At 42.5% G+C, this 20,751-nt stretch overlaps 1 protein-coding gene across 6 annotated transcripts in view; it reads left to right on the top strand.

The window, feature by feature from the left end:
* The window catches only part of LOC118390959 (F-BAR and double SH3 domains protein 2-like), a 53,484-nt gene extending 42,560 nt beyond the window's left edge, over positions 1-10,924 (top strand). For 3 of the 6 annotated variants that reach the window (XR_008060729.1, XR_008060725.1, XR_008060728.1), the window contains 11 exons: positions 262-363; positions 968-1,120; positions 1,715-1,840; positions 3,652-3,735; positions 4,013-4,217; positions 4,529-4,776; positions 5,304-5,520; positions 5,908-5,978; positions 6,090-7,162; positions 7,731-7,874; positions 9,046-10,924. Coding sequence is in view for 1 of the 6 variants with exons in the window: in XM_035781835.2 (XP_035637728.1) it covers positions 262-363; positions 968-1,120; positions 1,715-1,840; positions 3,652-3,735; positions 4,013-4,217; positions 4,529-4,776; positions 5,304-5,520; positions 5,908-5,978; positions 6,090-6,176 (1,293 nt within the window). In the remaining 5 variants the exon portion in view is untranslated. Of the gene's footprint in view, positions 1-261; positions 364-967; positions 1,121-1,714; positions 1,841-3,651; positions 3,736-4,012; positions 4,218-4,528; positions 4,777-5,303; positions 5,521-5,907; positions 5,979-6,089; positions 7,697-7,730; positions 7,875-9,045 lie in introns of those variants that run through there. The other 3 variants (XR_008060726.1, XR_008060727.1, XM_035781835.2) reach the window with 3 other exon arrangements.
* Positions 10,925-20,751: the final 9,827 nt, after the last annotated feature.

Genomic DNA, 20,751 nt, shown 5'->3' with positions numbered 1-20,751 from the left:
TCACTGTAATGTTGTCTACCATTTATTACTTGATTATTTCAGCGTTTCTCATTTTCATGGCCTTATTGTTTTAGCATTTCCTGATTGTGATTTGGTTCCCCCTTTTCATTGTGTGGTGGTGTAGTTTCTTTTAAGATTTGTCATAGGTTTTGTCTGTAACGGAAACCTATTCCCTACTGTACTATGCAGGGAATAGGGTGCCATTTCAGACGCTGCCATTAAGATTGGTTTGTTCTCTACATGTTACCTGTGACCTTTCAGGCCCTGGAGGACTATGGGACCCAACAGGGGCTTTCGGAGCAGAACCGCAGCGAGCTAGAGCTCAAGATGGAGGAGGCCAGGGAGAACCTGCGGAGAGCAGAGGTAAACTTGTGCGTGTGTGTAGTGAAGTTTAGAAGGATTGTTGTGATTTTATTTTTTATTTATTTAACTAGGCAAGTCCGTTAAGAACAAATTCTTATTTACAATGACGGCCTACACCGGACAACGCTGGGCCAATTGTAGCCTGGATTCGAACCAGGGTCTCGCCTCGAGCACTGAGATGCAGTGCCTTAGACCGCTGCGCCACTCGAGAGCAATGAGGTAGCCCTGCCCTCAGCGTAAAATCTGTCACCCTTGGCCCAAGAAGGAAGCGTTGGTTTCCTGAGCAGGAGACCATGGTTATGATTCCACCAGTGCTCACGTGTGTGTGTGATCCCTTACTGAGGTTTGTTTATCAGTGGGCCAACAGGTTGTCTCACCTTAGTCTCTCTTGCCTCTGATGCCCCCTGTTGGTGGATAAGGCAGAATACATACAACATAGTTCTAAGGGAGCTTTTTATTATAGCATGAGTCATTACTAGGGTTGCAAAATCCCAGGTTTTCCAGAAATCCCAGTTCGTAGATTCCTGGAATTGGGAGGGAATAAGGATGAAATTCATAATATGACAAAATAAGCATGAAATTCATAATATGTCACTAACTCCAGACCGTGAAGCTGAAGGCAGATGCTCGTCTGGCTCTACTGAGAGAGGCAGGCATCACAGTGGAGACGTGGCTGAAGAGCGCCATGAACCAGGTGATGGAGGAGCTGGAGAATGAGCGGTGGGCCAACCTCAATGCCCATGATCTTTCACTCTCCGTGAGTCACAAAACACACATTCAAATACGAGACAAAATTTCATACACACAAACGCATCTCGATTTGTAATTTTGTCCCCTTTATACCTGCCTACTGGAATTTGATGGTCTCAGGTAAATCCCATAAGGGAGCTAAGGTGCGTCTTTAAGATACTGTTTCTCAACCTTAAGGTGCTAGCTTAGCCTGTGCTGTGTTTGTGTTTTGAGATTGACTAGCCTTGTGAAACCAAGCTAACAGCATGTGAGCTTGCGAGATCAGGATGATTTAACAAGGCTACAAATTTTGCAATCATTGATCTACAAACCACCTTCTCACTATGTCACGTCTCAAACTCATTCCACGGAGGGCCGAGTGACTGCAGGTTTTCGCTCCTCTCTTGCACTTGATTGATGAATTAAGGTCATTAATTAGCAAGGAACTCCCCTCACTTGGTTGTCTAAGTCATAATTGAAAGGATAAACAAAAAAAACAGCAGGAACTAGGCCCTCCATGGAATGAGTTTGACACTCCTGCACTAGGTGATCGAAAGTATCGATTCTGCGGCTTCCCTTGCTCAAAGGGATCCTCTACAACTTGCTGTGTGTGTGTTTTTAGGGTACAGGTGACCTAGAGAGGGAGGAGGATGAAGATAGTGGAGAGGTGTTGGACGACAGCAGCTCCAGCCCCTCCAGTACCCTCAGGAACTACCCCCTCACCTGCAAAGTGCTCTACTCATACAAGGTACCCACACACACAGAGAGAGCTTTCCTATTATCTTTAAGCTGGCAATTAACTCAGCACCTTGGATGCGGTGCAGTATGGTACCGTATCTCGTACCATATACAGTGGGGAGAACAAGTATTTGATACACTGCCGATTTTGCAGGTTTTCCTACTTACAAAGCATGTAGAGGTCTAATTTTTTATAATAGGTTCACTTCAACTGTGAGAGACGGAATCTAAAATAAAAATCCAGAAAATCACATTGTATGATTTTTAAGTAATTAATTTGCATTTTATTGCATGACATAAGTATTTGATCACCTACCAACCAGTAAGAATTCTGGCTCACAGACTTGTTAGTTTTTCTTTAAGAAGCCCTCCTGTTCTCCACTCATTACCTGTATTAACTGCACCTGTTTGAACTCGTTACCTGTATAAAAGACACCTGTACACACACTCAATCAAACAGACTCCAACCTCTCCACAATGGCCAAGACCAGAGAGCTGTGTGAGGACATCAGGGGTAAAATTGTAGAACTGCACAAGGCTAGGATGGTCTACAGGACAATAGGCAAGCAGTTTGGTGAGAAGGCAACAACTGTTGGCGCAAGTATTAGAAAATGGAAAGTTCAAGATGACGGTCAATCACCCTCGGTCTGGAGCTCCATGCAAGATCTCACCTCGTGGTGCATCAATGATCATGAGGAAGGTGAAAGATCAGCCCAGAACTACACGGCAGGACCTGGTCAATGACCTGAAGAGAGCTGGGCCCACAGTCTCAAAGAAAACCATTAGTAACACACTAAGCCGTCATGGATTAAAATCCTGCAGCGCACGCAAGGTCCGCCTGCTCAAGCCAGCGCATGTCCAGGCCCGTCTGAGGTTTGCCAATGACCATCTGGATGATCCAGAGCAGGAATGGGAGAAGGTCATGTGGTCTGATGAGACAAAAATAGAGCTTTTTGGTCTAAACTCCACTCGCCGTGTTTGGAGGAAGAAGAAGGATAAGTACAACCCCAAGAACACCATCCCAACCGTGAAGAATGGAGGTGGAAACATCATTCTTTGGGAATGCTTTTCTGCAAAGGGGACAGGACGACTGCACCGTATTGAGGGGAGGATGGATGGGGCCATGTATCGCGAGATCTTGGCCAACAACCTCCTTCCCTCAGTAAGAGCATTGAAGATGGGTCGTGGCTGTGTCTTCCAGCATGACAACGACCCGAAACACACAGCCAGGGAAACTAAGGAGTGGCTCCGTAAGAAGCATCTCAAGGTCCTGGAGTGGCCTAGCCAGTCTCCAGACCTGAACCCAATGGAAAATCTTTGGAGGGAGCTGAAAGTCCGTAAGGCCCAGCGACAGCGCCGAAACCTGAAGGATCTGGAGAGGGTCTGTATGGAGGAGTGGGCCACAATCCCTGCTGCAGTGTGTGCAAACCTGGTCAAGAACTACAGGAAATGTATGATCTCTGTAATTGCAAATAAAGGTTTCTGTACAAATATTAAGTTCTGCTTTTCTGATGTATCAAATACTTATGTCATGCAGTAAAATGCAAATGAATTACTTAAAAATCATACAATGTGATTTTCTGGATTTTTGTTTTAGATTCCGTCTCTCACAGTTGAAGTGTACCTATGATAAAAAATGATAGACCTCTACATGCTTTGTAAGTAGGGAAACCTGCCAAATCGGCTGTGTATCAAATACTTGTTCTTCCCACTGTAGGTCCTGTGAGCAGCACGCAGCTCCAACCTATAATATATTAACGGAATTGACTGGGGCAGTCTTGCAGTAATGAAACATGACCTCTTTCCTCTCTTCTCTCCCAGGCGTCTCAGCCAGACGAGTTGACCATCGAGGAACAGGAGGTGCTGGAGGTTATCGATGATGGGGACATGGAGGACTGGGTCAAGGTACAGAGCGCTTTTCAAGAGTGGCGCTACCTCAGTTTGTGTTTTAACTAGAATAAAGCAAGAGGTACTCTGAAGTCATATCATACTCCTACTGTACAAACCAGGGGTTGTGTCCAGTGGGGAGAGAACTTTTTTGAAACCGAGTGAAATAGGGAGGTACTACTTCAACTTGTTCAATAAGAACTTTGTTTTGTTTTCCATTACGAAACATGTTGCTGCAGTGTGCCCTACTATCACTGACGATAACCCTGTGTGTGTGTTCCAACATTGTCTCCAGGCCAGGAACCAGACAGGCCAGGTGGGCTATGTCCCGGAGAAGTACCTGCAGCTGCCCTCATCCAACAGCCTAATGAGCATGCTCCAGTCTCTGGCCGCCCTGGACGCTCGCTCCCACTCCTCCAGTAACTCTACCGAGCCCGAGCTGGCCGAGTCAGAGCTGCACACGCCAGGCACACCTATCGTCAACGGAGACTCCAGCGGTGGTGAGAGACAGTGAATTTGGCCGAAACGTTTGGAGCAGCATGACTCAACATTCTCTCACGGGCGAATCCTGACCTTCACTTAAGTCTGATTTTCACTTAGTCATGCATTGATGTCAGTGGGAGATGACAGGAAATTGGACTTAAGTAAAAGTTAGGATTCACCCCACATTGAATAAACAATGTCATTGAGATGTTGTGACCATGTCTTTTTTAAATGTTCTCTTCATTTTGATCTCTTCCTTGCTCTCTTACTCTCTCTTTCCCCTCTATCTCCTTTTCACCTTTGCTCTCTCCCCTTCTGCCACCCTCAGTGTGCTTCGCCAAGGCCCTGTACGACTACGCGGGCCAGACAGGTGAGGAGCTCTCGTTCCCTGAGGGTGCCATCATCCGTGTGCTGAGCCGCGAGACCTACGAGGATGACGGTTTCTGGGAGGGCGAGTTCAATGGCACCGTGGGTGTCTTCCCTGCTGTGCTTGTGGAGGACCTTCTGGCAGCGGGTGGTGCCAGTGGAGACAGCGAGAATGACGACGTCTCGGGAGAGGCCAGCAGCAATCCGCAGGTACACACATGTATGCAATCACCCTAGGAGCTGTTTACCATACAGATGGATAGAGGACTAGTGCCCAAAAGCCCGTTTTAGCATGGGCAGCACCATTGAGGATTTTCACCTTCTTGTTGAACTAGTCAACTGGGTGGGACTTCCTATGGGTAAACCTGGATGGAATTATATGATCCTTCCTTATCAGGAGCCAACCTTTGCTTTATAGCTGTTCAAACAACACACTACAGGTGGCAGTATGCATCCTTTCAGTTTGTTTACCAACTCATAGAAGTAGTAGAAGACAATGTACCACTACAAAATGGAGATGGCCTCAACGGCGCTGCCCATGCTATCACAGACGCCATAATGGGACAGATACAATGTTGTCCTCTATCTATATGCTGTTTACACACATGAATCCATGAGGGAATGACTGCTCACATTCTCATCCATACAGTATACGTCATAAAGATACTGTATAACAGTATCAATATATCAATATTACTGTTTTTTTATTTAATTCTGTGGTGTGCGCTGTCTTCCAGGCGTCCCCCGCTCCTCTTTCCGAGTGCTCTCCACAGAGTCCCTTCCTTCTGGGCCCGTTCCATAGCAGCCCCTGTCAGAGCAGCCCCCTCCTGACCCCCACTCTGCCCTCGCCCCAGTCCAGCCCCTCCAGTGCCAGCGCCTCCCCCATACCCCGCCCCCCCTCCATCAACGGTCACCATAGGCCACCGCCCGCACCACTCAAAGGCCACTTGCAAAGTAAGAACCACTCCTCAAAGGCTGACTATTTATTATTTTGCACTTCAAACGTTATTGCAATGCATATCATTCATTGCCTGGTCCCAGATCTGTTTTGTGCTGTATTATAGTCCATGGCATGACAACAAACATAGGAGTTGGTAAGACGGCACAACCAGATCTGGGACCAGGCTATGTTATTTATCATAATAAATGCACACAAAATAGACCATGTAAAAAAAGTAGGGACGTGGACAAGTAATAAACAACAGCATGGATTTTAAGAGTCCTCATTCTGAGATTTGACACATCTGGGTTGTTTTTATTAAGGCACAATGTCACTACCCTGTAGTGATTTCTATGCCAAGACGTGGTGATGATGACTCTGTCTGCCCCCCTCACCTTCAGGTCCTGCCCAGAACTCCACCCAGCCCCCAAGGTACCCAACAGATGGTGGTGCGGGGGGCACCATTCGACCTGTAAGTCACACTGTATGGATACTGACCCTTGTCCGGTTTGAAAAGACTCGTTGTTGAGGTTCCACTTGGCGCTCAAAGGAATAACCTAGCTTGTTTGTATGTTATGGACAGGTCCGCGCTGCACCGCTGCCCCCCAAGCCGCAGCAGCCTCGTGGCCAGGTGAAGAAGAGGGAGGAAGTGGAGATCACGCTGGTGTAACACCGCTGCTGAGATCAGACCTGGTGGATCCAGGTCCCTGACCGCTTCTTTTTCTCTCTCTGGCTAGCTCCCTCGCCTTCATAACTGGCCATTGAGCAAAGGGGGGGGGGGGGCTTGCCTTGTTGTTCGAGCAAGATATCGCCATTGGATTACTATTCAACAAAGTGTTACTAATTTTGTGAGAGGATTGTACATCTGTCACAATGTTTTTTTTTAAAACACAGCTAAATTCCAAGCCAGATCTGTTTGGTTCTTGGTAGATTGTGTTAATGTTGTCTCCGCACATTTCAGGGAAATTGACAACACGGTAGAGGCGGGTATCACTCCTGTACCTGAAATACGTCTTTAAAAAGTGTTTCCAACATTTCATAAACAAGGGAAAAGTGGCAATTTTGGAGGGGTGTGATTGTTTAAGATAGGAATAGCCCCATTGAGGGCAAAATCTGGGTCACACTGTGAAACTAGAACAAAACTGCCCCTGACATGTAAATTTACTACTCTTCTAAATGTATTTGTACAACTTCCTTGTGTTAACTTGGGACATTTCAAGATTGCCAGGGGCAGTCTATAGTGTATGTATGAGTAAATGTAGACTATTTTTGTGCTACTTTTTGTTGTAAAAACAAAGATCTAACTATGTTGTCATCAATACTAATCTAGGCGTAAACTAGCCAATAATGGTTGCTGGTGAGAATAGTTTTTTCAGTCAGGAATGCAGACTGGGTCACAGTTCAAGACGGAAAGCATTGCAAGGTGATTTGCAGTTGTGCAGTGCGTCCCTGGGTCAGACCATGAGTCAGACGTGCCTTAAAGTTCCCGGAAGAGAATCTCCATAGTTCTTAATTCCCCACAGGAAGTGTGAACTGACTGAAATACTGAAGCACTTTTTTGATATTCTGTTATGCTCTTTTCAGTATTGCTGCTTGGTCTCTCTCGTGGTTGCTGCATTGTTTGTCTACTTTTTTTTTTTTGCTCCATCTATATCGGTATGAGTATTGTTCTCCTTGTGAAATGCATTTGATTTATGTCGCCAAAAATATATATATTTGTTTACGTTGGGAGGTATGATAGATTTTATTTGATGTATGCTTTTTAATTGTATCATTTAAATATTAATAGTTTACAGAGCTTTGAGATGGATAGCTGTGCAGCAATTTTACATTAAGGATTAAAACATACGGAAACGTATAAATTGTTGATCATAGGAAATCAGGAATCTGTCAGCCACGTTGCTGTGTTCTCGTTGATCTCCTTGAGATTTGAATGTCAAACTTATTTTGAAGTTTACCCTGTTATATTGAAAAAAATACATGTGGTTGTGAAATACTTTGACACAAACATTAAGTCGTTTTTTGTCATTATGTTCCTGATTTATTTTCAGTATCTTCAGAGATACGGTAGAAACAAACGGCCCACTCTGATGTAGCATCTGCAGCAATAGCAGAAAATCTAAATTATTTAATTGGATATTAAGATTTTTTTTGGTTAAAATAAATATGGAATAAAATTGGCTGAAATCACATTTTGTTCTGTTTTATTCAACGTTTCCACTAGATGTCACAGACACGAAGTCAACATTGGCTATAAACTTTCACTCAACGTCAACAAAACAAAGGAGATGATTGTGGACTTAAGGAAACAACAGAGCGAGCACCCCGCTATCCACATCTATGGGACAGCAGTGGAGAAGGTGGCATGGTAAGTTCCATCAGCGTACAAATTGCAATGGTCCATCCACACAGACCGTGTGGGGAAGAAGGCGCAATAGCGCCTTTTCAACATCAGGAGGCTGAAGAAATGTGGCTTGTCTCTTAAAACCCTCAAACTTTTATAGATTCACAATCGAGAGAATCACCGCCTGGTACGGCAACTGCACCGCCCACAACCACAGGGCTCTCCAGAGGGTGGTGCTTACAGCACAAATTATTTATTGTGTGACAGATAAAAATGATAATGTTAGCTAAAATGCAGAACTTATCATGAAGATAGCTTGCCAATAGAACTATCTCTACATCGGCACAAAGTTGGTTTGCAGTAGCTGGCTAGCTAGCCCAACATGATCACTGGCTATAGTCATGCTAACTAGTAGTTCAAGTAGAAGTTAGTTAGCCCCTCAACAAGCTACAAGATTAAGCTGCCAGGCCAGAGCTACCTGCTGAAGAAAGGTGAGATTTCTTTCTGTAGCTAATTTAGCTGGACCTTCTGGCTGTGCTTAGTAACTGCTGTTCATTATTACTCAGTAATATCTGTCACTTTTAACTATCTGGCACTTTGCTATTGCTTACACATGCAACAATATCCAGTGAAGCTAAATATAAACTTTTATTAGCCAACTACAACAGCTGTAGACCTTACAGTGAAATGCTTACTTACAAGCCCCTAACCAACAATGCAGTTATAAAAACATGAATAATAAATAAAAGTAACAAGTAGTGAAAGAGCAGCAGTAAAATAACAGTAGGGAGACTATATACAGGATACCGGTACAGAGACAATGTGCGGAGGCACCAGCCAGTCGATGTAATATGTAAATGTAGGTAGAGTTATTAAAGTGGCTATGCATAGATAATAAAAGAGTAGCAGTTGGTGTGTGTGTCCTGAATGTTACAGCAGGAGAAGGGCACAGTATGGCATCTGAGCAGATAATCATGAACTTCATGTAGTTACATCAGCCGATACAGTTAAAATGTGCCTTTTTATTGCTATGGGTATACTTCACAAACATCCTACCTGCTCACTACAATTTACCTACTTCTTGGAATGTATACCCCTTGTCTGGGGGGGAGGGGCTGATGATTAATGATACATAGCCAGTCTGATATTACTTGATTACTGACCCTTCCCTCCTCTCTCTCTCTCCCACCCACAGGACCATTCACACAGTTCAGTCACTCAGCCCTATCCATTGGACATGATATTCTCAAGGTCACTACCGTCTCCTACAACACCCTGGTGCGAAGCAATATGCCTGGCCCCATGGCTGTAAATCAGCATATCTCTGATAAATGTTAACAGGAACATCTACATAAGTATTCAGATACTTAACTCAGTACTTTGTTGATGTACCTTTGGCAGCGATTACATCCTCGCTACAAGCTTGGCACACCTGTATTTGAGAAGTTTCTCCCATTCTTCTCTGCAGATCCTCTCAAGCTCTGTCATGTTAGATGAGGAGCGTTTCTGCACAGCTATTTTCAGGTCTCTCCAGAGATGTTCAATCAGGTTCAAGTCCAGGCTCTGGCTGGGCCACTCAAGGACATTCAGAGACTTGTCTCGAAGCCACTCCTGCTGTGTGCTTAGGGTCGTGGTCCTGTTGGAAGGTGAACCTTCAGCCCAGTCTGAGGTCCTGAGCGCTCTGGAGCAGGTTTATATCAAGGATCTCTCTATACTTTGCTCCGTTCATCTTTCTCTCGATCCTGACTAGTCTCCCAGTCCCTGCCATTGAAAAACATCCCCACAGCATGATGCTGCCACCACCATGCTTCACCGTAAGGATGGTGCCAGGTTTCCTCCAGACATTACGTGATGCTTGGCATTTAGGCCAAATAGTTCAATCTTGGTTTCATCAGACCAGATAATCTTGTTTCTCACGGTCTGTCTTTCGGTGCTTTTTGGCAAACTCCAAGCGGGCTGTCGTGTTTTTACTGAGGAGTGGCTTCCGTCTGGCCACTCTACCATAAAGGCCTGAATGGTGGAGTGCTGCAGAGATGGTTGTCCTTCTGGAATCCCATCTCCACAGAGGAACTCTAGAGCTCTGTCAGATTGACCATCGGGCTCTCGGTCACCTCCCTGACCAAGACCCTTCTCCCCGGATTGCTCAGTTTGTCTGGACGGCCAGCTCTAGGAAGAGTCTTGGTGGTTCCAAACTTCTTCCATTTAAGATTGATGGAGGCCACTGTGTTCATGGGGACATTCAATGCTGCAGAAATGTTTTGGTATCCCTTTCCCGGATCTGTGCCTCGACACAATCCTGTCTCGGTGCTCTACGGACAATTCCTTCCACTTCATGGCTTGGTTTTTGCTTTTCCAAGTAATGTCCAATCAATTGAATTGACTCCAATCAAGTTGTAGAAACATCTCAAGGATGATCAATGGAAACAGAATGCACCTGAGCTCAATTTCAAGTCTCATAGCAAAGGGTCTGAATACTTATGTAAATAAGGTATCTTTTTTTGAGAGAGAGAGATTTGGAACATTTTCAACAAATGTGTTTTCTCTTTGTCATTATGGGGTATTGTGTGTAGATTGATGAGAAATGTTTTAATTGAATCAATTTTAGAATAAGCCTGTAACATAAAATGTGGAACAAATCAGGGATCTGAATACTTTCCTACTGCACTGTATAGATGACTCTTAGACAGTTTCAAATTGTTTGCCTGTGAATGATTGTCCACATCAAGTTATTTACGTGTTAACTTTGTTCTAATACTGAGTCCCTCTCATAGAATTTGCATGATCCCTTAACTGCCACATGCTCTTTCTCTCTACAGGATACATTAGGGGAGTTACTTTGCTGTTGGCACCCCCTCATTCTAAATTTTGCTCACTCTTGTTCAACTGCTCTTTGATTAAACTAGTTTAATTCAATGTTTAAATTTGCTTCAAGTGAGTTTTTTACGTAACGTTGACAGATGGCACTTGTATGGAGGGATGTGGGGGGAGAGTGGATAGATGGCTGTAAATGGGTTTGGTTGAAGAAACCCCCTTTCCCCTTCTCTTGATGAGTAATAAAAGTACATGTAATTGCAGCATTTTACCTGTGATCCAAAATCAAATAAAATGTTAGCTTTTAGCTTATACAATAAGACAAAATGAGATTTATCTATTCACTACTGACCAAACGCGTTCACCAACCACTTCAAGCTAGCATTACCTGTTTTAGGCCTGTTTTTAAGGCTTATGGTAAAAGCACTTTGGATGAAGTGTTCAAATGTGATACAGGCTGTATTATTATGCTTATGTACAGACAACCCATAGCACGACAGACCACCGTGGCCAGGACTGAGCAGCCCAGCAGCTTGGGTTTGGCTAAATAGGTATCTCCCCTGGGCATGTTGTCAATACAGACTCCTTTAGTCCTACTGTATTCCATATAAGGCATCCAGACCTTATGAAAGTTGCCCAGTATGTCCTTAATCTGGTAATAAATCAATTCTAGTGATACATAACGTGACATTGTGAGAGGATAACCAACCTTCCAATTAATGGCAATGCATTACTTAGCCGCTATAAATGCTTAGTTATACAGTTTCTACACATAAGTCTCCAGTATCAACATCTCCAAGCAAACAAAAACAGGAGAAGGGAGAATCGTTAGACATACTGAGATTAAAGAACATACTCTTTGCTAGAATTTAGCCAGCCTTCACAACACCATAACATATGCAAATATATGTCCCCTTTTGTGTTTTACACCTCCAGCAGAGGAATTACATTTCTGAGTGCATGATATTCCGTTTCATTGGCAAATAGTACATTCTATTGATGGTCTTAAACTGCAGTACTTTATGAACTGAGATGATATGAACATGACTGGGCATTGAAATATATCTGTATCCATTCATCATCATCAATAGCTTCTAACAGGTCTTCCTCACATTTTTGTTTGATATGTTTTGTGTCATCTGGAAAAGCCTCTATCAACCACATTTTGGAAATCAACATTGGAGGTTTGTCAGACTGCCTGAAAATAACATCTGGCTTGTCCAGTGTTTGCTGCACAAAGAGAATAAAGTGTTGTATCTGCAAAAATTCACCTCACCTCCATCCCAGACTGGTCTTCCCTGGCTGCCTGACCCTGCTGAGACACCTGTCACCACCCGATCCTCCTAAAATGAGGCATGACAAAGAATTATCTTGGTGTATATTTATACATTATATTATCCAAGAATAGAATCAATGGTTCAATAATTTAAATTACCATTACTCTCATATCCCAGACTAGGTTTAGCTGCTGTCCTGTAGCTACTGTAGTTCTACCCATCAATTCAAGATGGAACTTTGTACTAGAGGTTGACCGATTAATTAGGGCCGATTTCAAGTTTTCATAACAATCGGAAATCGGTATTTTTGGGCGTCGATTTTGCCTATTTAAAAAAAAAGAAATGTATACCTTTATTTAACTAGGCAAGTCAGTTAAGAACACATTCTTATTTTCAATGACGGCCTAGGAACGGTGGGTTAACTGCCTTGTTCAGGGGCAGAACGACAGATTTTTACCTTGTCAGCTCGGGGGATCCAATCTTGCAAACTTACAGTTAACTAGTCCAAATCAATAACCACCTGCCTCTCGTTGCACTCCACAAGGAAGCCTGTTATGCAAATGCAGTAGAAGCCAAGGTAAGTTGCTAGCTAGCATTAAATATATCTTATAAAAAAACAATCAATCAATCATAATCACTAGTTATAACTACACATGGTTGATGATCTTACTAGTTTATCTAGCGTGTCCTGCGTTGCATATAATCGATGCAACGCTGGGGGATGATCTATACCTAACCATAAACACCAATGCCTTTCTTAAAATCAATACATAGAAGTATATATTTTTAAACCTGCATATTTAGCTATAAAAAAAATCCAGGTTAGCAGGCAATATTAACCAGGTGAAATGGTGTCACTTCTCTTGCGTTCATTGCATGCAGTCAGGGTATATGCAGCAGTTTGGGCCGCCTGACTCATTGCGAACTAATTTGCCAGAATTGTACGTAATTATGACATTGAAGGTTGTGCAATGTAACAAGAATATTTAGACTGAGGGATGCCACCCGTTAGATACAATATGTAACGGTTCTGTATTTCACTGAAATAATAAACGTTTTGTTTTCAAAATGATAGTTTCCGGATTCGACCATATTAATGACCAAAGGCTCGCAGTCTGATTTAGCGATGGTAGGCAGCAGCAGGCTTGTAAGCATTCATTCAAACAGCACTTTAGTGCGTTTTGCCAGCAGCTCTTCGCAAGTACAGCGCTGTTTATGACTTCAAGCCTGGCTGGTGTGCCCGATGTGAAATGGTTAGCGGGGTGCAGTCTAATAGCGTTTCAAACGTCACTCGCTCTGATACTTGGAGTAGTTATTCCCCTTGCTCTGCAAGGGCCGCGGCTTTTGTGGAGCGATGGGTAACGCTGCTTCGAGTGTGGCTGTTGTCGATGTGTTCCTGGTTCGAGCCCAGGTAGGGGCGAGGAGAGGGACGAAAGCTATACTGTTACACTGGCAATACTATAGTGCCTATAAGAACATCCAATCGTCAAAAGTATATGAAATATAAATGGTATAGAGAGAAATAGTCCTATAAATACTATATTAACCTGTTAGGTTAAGTGGCAGCATATGTCACTTTTTGATGAATTGAGTGCCCAAACTGAACCGCCTGCTACTCTGTCCCAGATGCTAATATATGCATATTATTATTAGTATTGGGTAGAAAACACTCTGAAGTTTCTACAACTGTTTGAACGATGTCTGTGAGTATAACATAACCCAAATGGCAAGCAAGAACCTGAGAAGAAATCCAAACAGGAAGTGAGAAGTCGAATTTCAAAACAGAGCCAATTTAAATCTGTGATACATATGGATGTGCTTGCACTTCCCAGGGCTTCCACTAGATGTCACCGTCTTTACATCCTAGTTGTAAGATTATACTGTTAAAGAGGGGCTCATGAGACCCATTTTAGTGAGTGGTCTGTCAGTGCGCCTCAGTCTCATGAAGCGCGCTCCCGAGGGAGTGTCCTCTCGTTCCAGGTCTTTTATGCAGACAATGAAATTCTCCAGTGGGAACCTTATTAATGATATTTGTTAAAGACATCCTCAAGATTATTTGCAGACATGTTTTGACTTGTTTCTACAAACTGTAATGGAGGTTTTTGAGTTTTTGTCATGGAGGAAATGGTCCCGCCTCCATGAAGATGGATTACTGGACGGAACATGCTAACAACAGGTGGTTAAATGATGGGCTATATGGAACAAATTTGTCATTTATTGTCGAACTGGGATTCCTGGGAGTGCCTTCTGATGAAGACTATCAAAGGTAAGTGAATATTTATAGTGGTTTATCAAACTAATGTGTTGACTCCAGCATGGCGGAATTGTCTAGTTGTTTATAAGCAGGTACTGAGCACCGTTGTCAGATTATGCTTTTTCGTAAAGGTTTTTTGAAATCTGGCACAGCGGTTGCATAGAGGATCAGTCTATCTTTAATTCTGTGAAAAACACTTGCATCTTTTATCAATGTTTATTATGAGTATTTCTGGGAAAATCACCATGTTTTGGAATCAAAATATTACTGCACGTAACGCGCCAATGTAAACTGGGATTTTTTAATATAAATATGCACATTATCAAACAAGACATACATGTATTGTGTAACATGATGTCATATGAGTGTCATCTGATGAAGATCATCAAAGGTTAGTGATTAATTTGATCGAAATTTCTGCTTTTTGTGACTCCTCTCTTTCGCTGGAAAATGGCTGTGTTTTTGTGACTTGACTATGACCTAATATAATCATATGTGGTGCTTTCGCTGTAAATCATTTTTGAAATCGGACACCATGGGTAGATTAACAAGATGTTTATCTTTTAATTTGCTGTATTGGTCTTGTTAATGTGTGAAAGTTACATATTTATACAAAATATTTTTGAATTTCGCACACTGCCTTTTCAGCGGAATGTTGAGGTGGGGTTCCGCTAGCGGAAAGTCCATCCTAGATTAACTACAACCTAAAACCTCTTACCTTAGAATATTGAAGTCTCATGTTAAAAGGAACCACCAACTTTCATATGTTCTCATGTTCTGAGCAAGGAACTAACACGTTAGCTTTTTTACATGGCACATATTGCACTTTTACTTCTCCAACACTTTGTTTTTGCATTGTTTAAACCAAATTGAACATGTTTCATTATTTATTTGAGGCCAAATGGATTTTTATTGATGTATTATATTAAGTTAAAATAAGTGTTCATTCAGTATTGTTGGAATTGTCATTATTACAAATAAAAAATATAAAAAAATTGTCAGATTAATCGGTATCTGCTTTTTTTTGGTCCTCCAATAATCGGAATCGACTTTGAAAACTCATAATCGGTCGACCTCTACTTTGTACCATTCACTGATATTGTTAATATACTGCAAAATTCACCTGGGCTCCGTAGACTGGTCTTCCCTGGCTGTCTGATTCTGCTAAAACGTGATGAGCATAGTGTTGTGTACTGACTGCACTAGAGTTGAAATCCCACGGGATGCCTGAGGGACCAACAGAGATCATTACTGCGGTCTGCATTTTTCATGCTGCAGGTTGGAGCGGGCGGTAAGACAACTGTGGGATGAAAATATTTGGTGTCCTCCCTATTGTATTAAAAGCACATTTTTCACATTTATACACACAGAATTCGCTGATTCAACTTCATTAGCCTACCTTTCCTAGTTGGGCGTGAGAGTTTAAGCCGCCTAGTATGTGTGGTCTCATTGAAATAGAGGGTGCAGTCCAAACACTTAAAATACACCCTATCCCCTCAGCCCTCAAATTAAGTGGACAAGTCTGGTGAGTATACACTTGCAGGGTGAGGGAAGAAGGAATGATTTTTAACTGGACCACCCTTGGCCGGAAATTCGTCACTTGTTCATCCTGTGATGATTGTGTTTTCAGCCACCGGCAGCTTGTGGGTGCTTTATATGTGCTACTTATTTGCATTTGTTTTTACTTACACTTGTATGTTGACTTCTCCATTGATGTTGTTTTTGCCGTTTTAGCGGATGTACAATCATCGAGAATTGAGAGTTGGAGTTTCAGGCCCCATAGTGAACATAATTGTACACTCGCAAAGCCAACTAAAAACGTGGGCTGAGGGGCTTACATTACAAACTTCCTTTGCTTCGCTAATCATTTGCCCTCCAAGATGGCGATGGGGATATCCCCAAGGGCATAAGGTGAGGGTAAGTGGACGAGGGTGTGTCTTAAGTGTTTGGATCTCACCCAGAGTAGGCTGCCTACATGGGTGGAGAAGCATTTGGCAGTTAATTTGAATATTAAATTAACTTCAATATAATTAGACTGTAGTTTACTACAGTATCTGTATATAAATATTGATAATGGGAAGAGGTGGAGGGTGCTCAACCAACATGAGTCGAAGTACAATCAACAAATGTAATCATGGAAAAGGCACAATGCGCACATACAGTTGAAGTCTGAAGTTTACATACACTTAGGTTGGAGTCATTAAAACTCATTTTTCAACCACTCCACAAATTTCTTGTTAAACTATAATTTTGGCAAGTCGGTTAGGACATCTACTTTGCATGACACAAGTAATTTTTCCAACAATTGTTTACAGACAGATTATTTCACTTACAATTCACTGTATCATAATTCCATTAGGTCAGAAGTTTACAAACGCTAAGTTGACTGTGCCTTTAAACAGCTTGGAAAATTCATGTCATGGCTTTAGAAGCTTCCGATAGGCTAATTGACATCATGTCAGTCAATTGGAGGTGTACTTGTGGATGTATTTCAAGTCCTACCTTCAAACTCAGTGCCTCTTTGCTTGACATCATGGGAAAATCAAAACAAATCAGCCAAGAACTCAGAAAATAAATTGTAGACCTCCACAAGTCTGGTTCATCCTTGGGAGCAATTTCCAAACGTCTGAAGGTACCACGTTCATCTGTACAAACAATAGTACGCAAGTATAAACACCATGGGACCTCGCAGCCGTCTTACCGCCCAGGAAGGAGACACGTTCTGTCTCCTAGAGATTAATGTACTTTGGTGTGAAAAGTGCAAATCAATCCCAGAACAACAGCAAAGGACCTTGTGAAGATGCTGGAGGAAACAGGTACAAAAGTATCTCTATCCATAGTAAAACGAGTCCTATATCGACATAACCTGAAAGGCCGCTCAGCAAGGAAGAAGCCACTGCTCCAAAACCGCCATAAAAAGCCAGACTATGGTTTGCAACTGCACATGGGGACAAAGATCGTACTTTTTGGAGAAATGTCCTCAGGTCTGATGAAACAAAAATAGAACTGTTTGGCCATAATGACCATCGTTACGTTTGGAGGAAAGTGGGGTAGGCTTGCAAGCCGAAGAACACCATCCCAACCGTGAAGCATGGGGGTGGCAGCATCTTGTTGTGGGGGTGCTATGCTGCAGGAGGGACTGGTGCACTTCACAAAATAGATGGCATCATAAGGTAGGAAAATTATGTGGATATATTGAAGCAACATCTCAAGACATCAGTCAGGAAGTTAAAGCTTGGTCGCAAACGTGTCTTCCAAATATACAATGACTCCAAGCATACTTCCAAAGTTGTGAAAAAATTACTTAAGGACAACAAAGTCAAGGTATTGGAGTGGCCATCACAAAGCCCTGACCTCAATCCTATAAAAAACAATTGTGGGCAGAACTGAAAAGGCGTGTGTGAGCAAGGAGGCCAACAAACCTGACTCAGTTACACCAGCTCTGTCAGGAGGAATGGACCAAAATTCTCCAGACTTATTGTGGAAGGCTACCCGAAACGTTTGACCCAAGTTAAACAAGTTAAAGGCAATGCTACTTCTGACCCACTGGGAATGTGATGAATGAATTAAAAGCTGAAATAAATCATTCTCTCTACTATTATTCTGACATTTCACATTCTTAAAATAAAGTGGTGATCCTAAGTGACCTAAGACAGGGAATTCTTACTAGGATTAAATGTCAGGAATGGTGAAAAATGTAGTTTAAATTTATTTGGCTACACTTGAGCATCAATACATTACCCATCCCCCAACACTGTCAACAAAGACTCAACCAATTCACTTTGGTGGTGGTGCAGACTGGTTTTATATTATTCTTAACGATTTTGCACAAACCAGGAAAAATGCAACAACATTGTCTGTGAAACTATATATTCACAGTATTATGAAAGAATTGTGGTTTACTTGGTAGCATTTCGTAGTGTGACTGATGTTACTAATTGCATTAGTACTGTACAAAGTTAGAGGTGCGCTATTTGATAGATTTCCCCCGCTCTCCCTACCTCGGGCTTCCAGTGGGGAGACCTGAGGTCAACATGCCCCCGCCCCCCTCCCCATCTCGTACTTCTGAGTGGGAGACCGTCCCAGGCAGTAGCCTGCCTCGCTCACAAACTAGAATAAAGGTGCCCACTCCGATAAGGTTAATTGACCCACAGTCCCACACGGTGACATGATATCATTGACTTTTTGTGCAAATGAGCGATAGAAAAACAATCACACAAATGTCACCATTCCACATTTTTTTTGTGCAGGCGCCCCATGGGCGTGCTCCCATGTCGCACATATACCTAAATCCACCACTGGTTAGGCTACTATGGTGAGCAAGCGTTGCTCCTTTTCCTTTTTTAAGAAGTATAGATTACCCATTTATTTGTCTCTGCTTACAAATCGTCCTCCTAAAAGGTAAGCTATATCCTATAGGCCTATGCAAAACATAGCAAGTGTTGCTGTCCCGTGCATCATGACAGTGACCTCTACTGTGCACCATGACAGTGAAACCTATGACATTTGAGCTGTTTGTTACTGTATCACTGTGAAAAGTAGGGATTTAGTTAGGGAAACTGACAGATCAATAACGTTACATTGACATACTGACCAATAAAACTCATATTGCACTAAAAAAACGTCAGAATATCTTCAAACGTTTGGCTGATGGTTTCATTGTTTGATTCAGGTCTAACGTTAGTGTGATTGAGTGGGTGGGTATAATTTGTGTAACGTTCCAACAGGAATCTGTTACAAAAACTTTGTAAATAACATCAATGCATACAAAGTTGTATAGCAGCAGAATAAGACATCGGGTGGGCTATTTAATTAAGTTTTTCACTCGCCAGGTTTATTCCTAAAAGTGTCTGTCCTCACTCTGGTAGCCTATTCATTCACCTCAGCCGAGAATTGATGAAACATTAGACAACATTACATGTCAGTTATAATACTAACTCAGCACTACAAGTAAACACTTGTTTAGTTTTTTTTCTGTTAAGTTAAACAGCCGTTACCTTCCCAGCTACATCAGTCAACTGAAGAGTAGCCACTTTCTGCTATGCTCTCTTTTACAACTTGGTGAAAAAGAACAACACATACACACTGAACTATGCTCAACTCTCCTGTGCTAGTCCAGCCAGGCTTCCAGAAGCTTTGCCTTCACACAGCTTACCCGACCGCTCGGAGGCATCCGCATGGTCCGAAAGCACACCATTTGACATTTTTTTTAAAAAACAAATTGCAATAATAAAACTGGGAGGGCCAAAAATCTTAATCACATAAAGCCTATTATTTGGCAGAGAATACTATTTGTAGATCAGTGATTTTACTCCTCACTTTGCTCAAGATGATCCTCTCCAAGGACTCGGAAATTGTAGCTAAAAATGTTGCAGTTAAAGGGGTCAATGAAACCAATTTAAGTATATTCTAGAACATTCGGGGGGTAGCCTCGACCGGGACTTGAACCCTGATCCAGTGCTTGTCAATCCAACATCTTAACTCATATTTCCCAAACTCGGTCCTCAGGACACTATGAGGTTTCTGTGTTATGCACTATAACCCGTTACCATATGTGATTTAATGTTATCTTCTGTTGGCTTGTGTGGATGTATGTATGTGTTATGCAACATAGCTGACTTGAAACATTGTTAACAGTCTCAGCGCCATGGGCCTTTCTCATGATGGAAAAATACAGAATAACATAAAAACGGACACATACAGAACGTAGTGTAGCAAACCACAGACTGTTTTTGTTAAAACTCAAACTTAACAATAACAGAAACCATATATGTGATAACGGTATCAAGGGAATGAGCGCATAGATACTCGACACAGCAAGTTACGTCTATCAACTGGAGCGCCCGGGGGCTGGTACCAGCTCGTACAACAATCAACGATAGGCTGGGTGAGTTTAAACCACGCCCTGTCTCTACTCTGACAGGCCGGCTCGGAAGCCAGAACTACTACTGTCATCAGGGTATATTATAATATCTTTGTCATGAACAAGTCAGTTCTCTGTTTTGCCCTGCGAGGTGGGACAGAGAGCCCGTATATACGAAAATTGCATTTATCTTATTGCTTAGCTAATAAAAAATACATAGTATTACAATCGGTGACTCATTGTCATATTTATCCTCATACCAGATTCGAATTGACGCAATTCTAACAACACCAATGGTGCGCATTTTGTTTTTTCCCCCCAACACTACACAACATATTCAAATGATCAAACCTTGATTAGTGAATCAGCAGTGTAGTGCCAAAACGTGTTTGTGAATCCCTGCCTATGCAAATAGGTTTGGACCACACAAACCCAACAGTTGCTAGCCAGCTAATTACAATCCAACTTTCTTCCGTTGTTGTTGAGTTCGTTCTTGTGCAGGGGTGGGCAATTCCATCCTCGAGGGCCTGATTGGTGCCCCCGTTTACACACCTGACTCCAATAATTTACATTTAAGTCATTTAGCAGACGCTCTTATCCAGAGCGACTTACAAATTGGTGCATTCACCTTATGAGATCCAGTGGAACAGTCACTTTACAATAGTGCATCTAAATCTTAAAAGGGGGGGTGAGAAG

This window comes from Oncorhynchus keta, chromosome 12, assembly GCF_023373465.1.
Source record: "Oncorhynchus keta strain PuntledgeMale-10-30-2019 chromosome 12, Oket_V2, whole genome shotgun sequence".
NCBI lineage: Eukaryota > Metazoa > Chordata > Actinopteri > Salmoniformes > Salmonidae > Oncorhynchus > Oncorhynchus keta.
Note: the sequence above shows the minus strand (reverse complement) of the source record. Positions and strands in the feature narration are given on the sequence as shown.